At 39.2% G+C, this 4,535-nt stretch overlaps 1 protein-coding gene across 1 annotated transcript in view; it reads left to right on the top strand.

The window, feature by feature from the left end:
- LOC131947196 (uncharacterized) overlaps positions 1-1,795 on the top strand; it is a 2,106-nt gene extending 311 nt beyond the window's left edge. The window contains exon 1 of the mRNA XM_059308345.1: positions 1-1,795. This exon is cut by the window's left edge and continues 311 nt beyond it. Coding sequence (XP_059164328.1) covers positions 1-1,396 — 1,396 coding nt within the window. The 3' untranslated portion in view covers positions 1,397-1,795.
- Positions 1,796-4,535: the final 2,740 nt, after the last annotated feature.

The following is a 4,535-nucleotide window of genomic DNA, read 5'->3' as shown; positions in this document are numbered from 1 at the left end:
CTACGTCGTTGAGGAGCTCTACATCGACGTCTTAACCGGAAACGGGACCGTGACGTCGACGACGACTTATTCGGAGGTTCTGAAAGACTTTTCCAAGAACAACAGGAGCGTGCAGATAGAGTACTTACATAACACGTCGTTAGTTGTGGCAGACAGGACCTCACACATTGCCCATCAGGACCTGTGTCTGCCGAATAATTTCCATTTCAGTCCCGGGTTCTCGCAGGTGTACAAGAGGGTCCACGCCTTGAACTTCCTCGTGGCTTACCTGGCCGTGGCAGTTCTCTACATCCTCATCTACAAGTCCATCTTCACCCGCCGAGCTAACAAAGCCAGGAGGAAGAAGAACAACCTGTACCCCACGTCCGCTGGGAAGCTCAAAGACGACCCTCAAGAAGAGACTCAAATGACCGTCATCCCTACTGCTGCCAAGAACAGCCCAAAACTCATGAACAACCAAACATCCAAAGACGCCAAATGTGCAAGGAAGATAACTCTCACAGCGAGAAACGACCCGGCAGCTGTTAATAAATCTGGTTCTAGAAAATCTTCCGGTACGATTCCCGCGATTCCTGAGATTCAAGAAGACGAACGAACAAACCTGCTGTACGGAAACGAGGAGACCAAAGCAGAAGGCGCGGAGAATGCCAATACGTCAAACACTACGTCATCGACGACGGATGAGTCTAAGAATGTCTATGACGGTGAAGACGTCACAAACACGGAGTCTGATAAAAACGCTGAACAAGGCCATTCAGAAAACGAAGCATCGAAGTACCTGGCTGAGACCAAACACAACGGGTTCGCTAAAACCTCAGAGCTGACCACACGGGAGGTGAACTTCACTGAAGTGGACACCACTGGTGAAAACAGCAACCAAACACCAGACACCTTCAAAAACAACAACACTAACGAAGACGAAACCGCGACCGATGGAATCCCAAACGGCGCAATGCCGGAGGAAAAACCTCTCCTCACCCCACCCCCTCCTGTCAACCAACCACCACACCCATCCCCGCCTACTACTCTATCCCTAAAACCGAACTTAACCGCAGACAAAAGTTTCCAGAACGACGCGAAGAACGCGGCCACGTCCAAGAAACACAGCCTAGCGAAACAAGACGTTCAGAACAACAGCATCAAACGGAAACGGCCGAGCACCGTTCGGGACAGGAACTTGATGGCTAACATCAAAACAGCCTTCATGCTCTTCATCGTCACGCTCGTTTTCCTAATCGCCTTTCTTCCAGCGTTGCTAATGGCCAACGAAATCGTGACAATGAACTTGAATGTTTTCTACAGCTACTTCATATACAACGTGGCCAACCCGTTCATCTACGCCTTTATGAACCAAACATTCAGAGAAGACTTGAAGAAAATTATCGGTTTCTGCTGAGAAAAATGAGAAACTTTGCTGTGAAATTCGCCCTGTATAAAAACAAATTGTTGAACGATCTTAGAAATTGTATTTGTTCCTGCTCATTTTGTTTTGTTTTATAAAGTGGTTGTCATTTCATCATACAAGACAAAAATATGTCTTTGGATAAAGTTCAGAAAACGGGTCGAAGAAGCTGAAGCTTTTCTAATTATGATCATGATCATATCACTGATTGGAATATTTATTTGAGTTCGATTCTCGAGGTCTAAAAGATTTCCGAAATGTGCCATTTAGACATCAACTGTGAACATAATTATACTGATCCTCTATTGAAACACAAATGAAGTTCTTAAAACTAAATTTGAATTCACATAGTATAGAGCCGAACTGGAGCTTAACTTGGAGCTAAAAGAGCTAAGTTTAGCGGTAAATCTGCAGAGCGTGGCTGGCGAAGTACCGCAAACATGCCTTGTCTGTTCTACATCAGGGTGGTAGATGGTGACACACGTTATAATTAGCTGAGATAGAAGCTGTCTTATTAAACTTGGAATACATTGAAGACTAGCTACAAATTTCTGAAGCTAGCGCAGTGGCCTAAACCTACCACCCAAACACGGAACATTTGCATCAACCCATCATAGCGAACAAAAACTACCATTGTGACATAAAACATTATTAGAAACATCTGCCTGTTAAAGTTACACCAGCCCGCCATAGCAACCTGAAACTGCCATGGTAACTAGAACCTGTTATAGTAACCTGAACCTTCTATAGTAACATAAACCTACCGCAGTCACTGGAACCTCTTCCAGTAATGTGAACCTACCATAATATCTCGAACAAATTACGAATGGGGGCTTTCTTATCAAAGGTCAACGACCTTATGCGAGTCAGTGATGGTCATTAAGAACAATATACTATCAGCGTGTCAATGGTGATCTATTCAATCAATACAGAATGACTTATTTCAAGGATTAATGTCATTGATTTAAAAAAAAAATTGTATAAAATCGATTAAAGGATTGTGTTCTAATCAATGGACCTTACATATAGGCGAATAACCTCCAGTGTAGGTCTATGACCTTACTGTATCATCTGTACTGCCTAAAACAGAAAAGTTGAACCTAACAATCAGGAGCTAGTGGATGCTGACCTCACTGGCTGATGGATAAAGACCTTACTTGTTGATAATGAACTAGCTGAAAGACGATGACCTAATGTACAGATAATGACCTACCTGATTGGTAATCTCCAACCGAATGGATAAATAATCTCACTGGTCAACGCGTCATCATGCTGATCAAATATTTCTTCAATGTGTAAATCGATGACCTAACAATGACCTTACAGGTTTCGCTGACATATGTATGTTGCTGTCTCTTCAAGGAGTTACTTTTGGTAGATGTGTTTCACTGTATTCTAACATAAACTTGTGTACATATTTAACTTATCGTAGATGCCTGTACATAATATAAACTTATTTAATGTATGACACCGTGCATATAAACAAAAATATCATGATGTTCCGCTATGTGACGAGTATATCTGAGGTATCCCCCTAATTAAACACAACATACTTCAGATGTAGGGAGATTTGTAAGATTGTGATTACGTTTTGCTGGTAATTGATTGTATTTTTAGATAAATGGTTGGATATAATCTAAATATTAAAGAAAGAAGTATTTATTTTTAGTCGGCTATACCTGTAAATAGTGTTACTCGAAATTCAAATACATTGTTAAACAATAAATATAATACATACTGATTCTATTGGCTAGGAGTCGGCAACCTGCGGCTCTTTTGATGTCAAGATGCGGCTCTCCAGCTCCATGCACAAATATTAATAATTATATTATTTTATTTTCAAAACTCATTTCATTTAAAATAGTATAAAGAAAAACAACTTTAAGCAGGATAAAAACACCCATCAGAGAACAGTTCGAATAGGTGAGGTAGAAAGTATACGGACAGCTGACAGCCGCTTGTGAACTAGGTCCAGCCCCACAGTTGTGCAGTGACCAGCCCCTTGGCAACAGTTCAATGCTTGCCACTGCCCAAGTGCCGACTTTTTCGAATATGGTTAAATGGGGAATGTTATTTATACGGAATGCATCTCTCTATCTGTCTGTAATCAATAATTTGACTCAGTTTTTTTAAGTTATTAATTTCCTACGGTGGGGTACGACTTTACCCTGCGTACAGTGGGGATGGAAGATAAGCCTGGTGAGAGTTTTTTTATGTATAAATATTCTTTCATATTTAAAGCTATTTATTTCAAATCAAAAATCAAATTTATATATCTAACCCTAATCAAATGTCAAATAAGAAATAAAAATGTTAGTGACTCTTTAAAAACTGGGAACTTTTGTAAATTGTTAGTTTTGGCTCTTCCGGCTCAAAAGGTTGCCGACACCTGCTATAGGCCTACCATAAAAATATATTATAAGAGCAGAAAGATTGAGCATTAGATTTACATGACCATGTATGTTACAATGTTAAAGTTGTTTTTTTTTTTTTTTTTTTTTAATATTTTTAATTTTTTTTAATTTTTTTTTTTTTTTCCTTTTTTTTTTACTTTTTTTTAAATTTTTTTTTTGAAAAACCGCAACTTACAATTAGCAACGATGTTAAAGTTGGTCGTATTATAAAAATTATGTCACGTTGTTGTCAAAAAAGTCTGGAGTACATTAAATTGTTAAAATAGAACACGTATTTATAATATCTTTCAGTTCACATAGCTATAGTCTGTTTATGGCGCAAATTATCTCTATCTTAAATCAAAATCTAGCTATAGCAGGTGAAAAAATGTTATTTTTTAAATACTTATATATTACCATTTAAAACAACAATAAAACTTTAACATTCTCGTCTTTTTTATTACAACTGTCCATTCTATACCTCTTGCAGCTCTATTTTTATCTTACCTCCCCTTTTATTCCAAGAAAATTATCATGTAAGACAGCCTTTAGGGCAGAGCTTAATTCTGCTCGTCTGCCAGTGCAGCTCTGCCGCAAGCTGGAGCTTAACTGCCCGTAACGTCTGCTACCAGAAGTTGATTAAAATAGTTGACGTCCCAGAATTCCCGGGGGGTTGGCAGACTTCCCTCCTTCAGCTTTCAGTAAATGTTCTTAAGCCTCTCCCTGGCAATCAGTTTAAT

The sequence above is a fragment of the Physella acuta genome, unplaced genomic scaffold (genome assembly GCF_028476545.2).
Source record: "Physella acuta isolate Inbredline_101_S28 unplaced genomic scaffold, ASM2847654v3 ptg000589l, whole genome shotgun sequence".
Classification (NCBI taxonomy): domain Eukaryota; kingdom Metazoa; phylum Mollusca; class Gastropoda; family Physidae; genus Physella; species Physella acuta.
The sequence above is the reverse complement of the archived record's forward strand: the minus strand, read 5'-3'. Positions and strand labels throughout refer to the sequence as shown.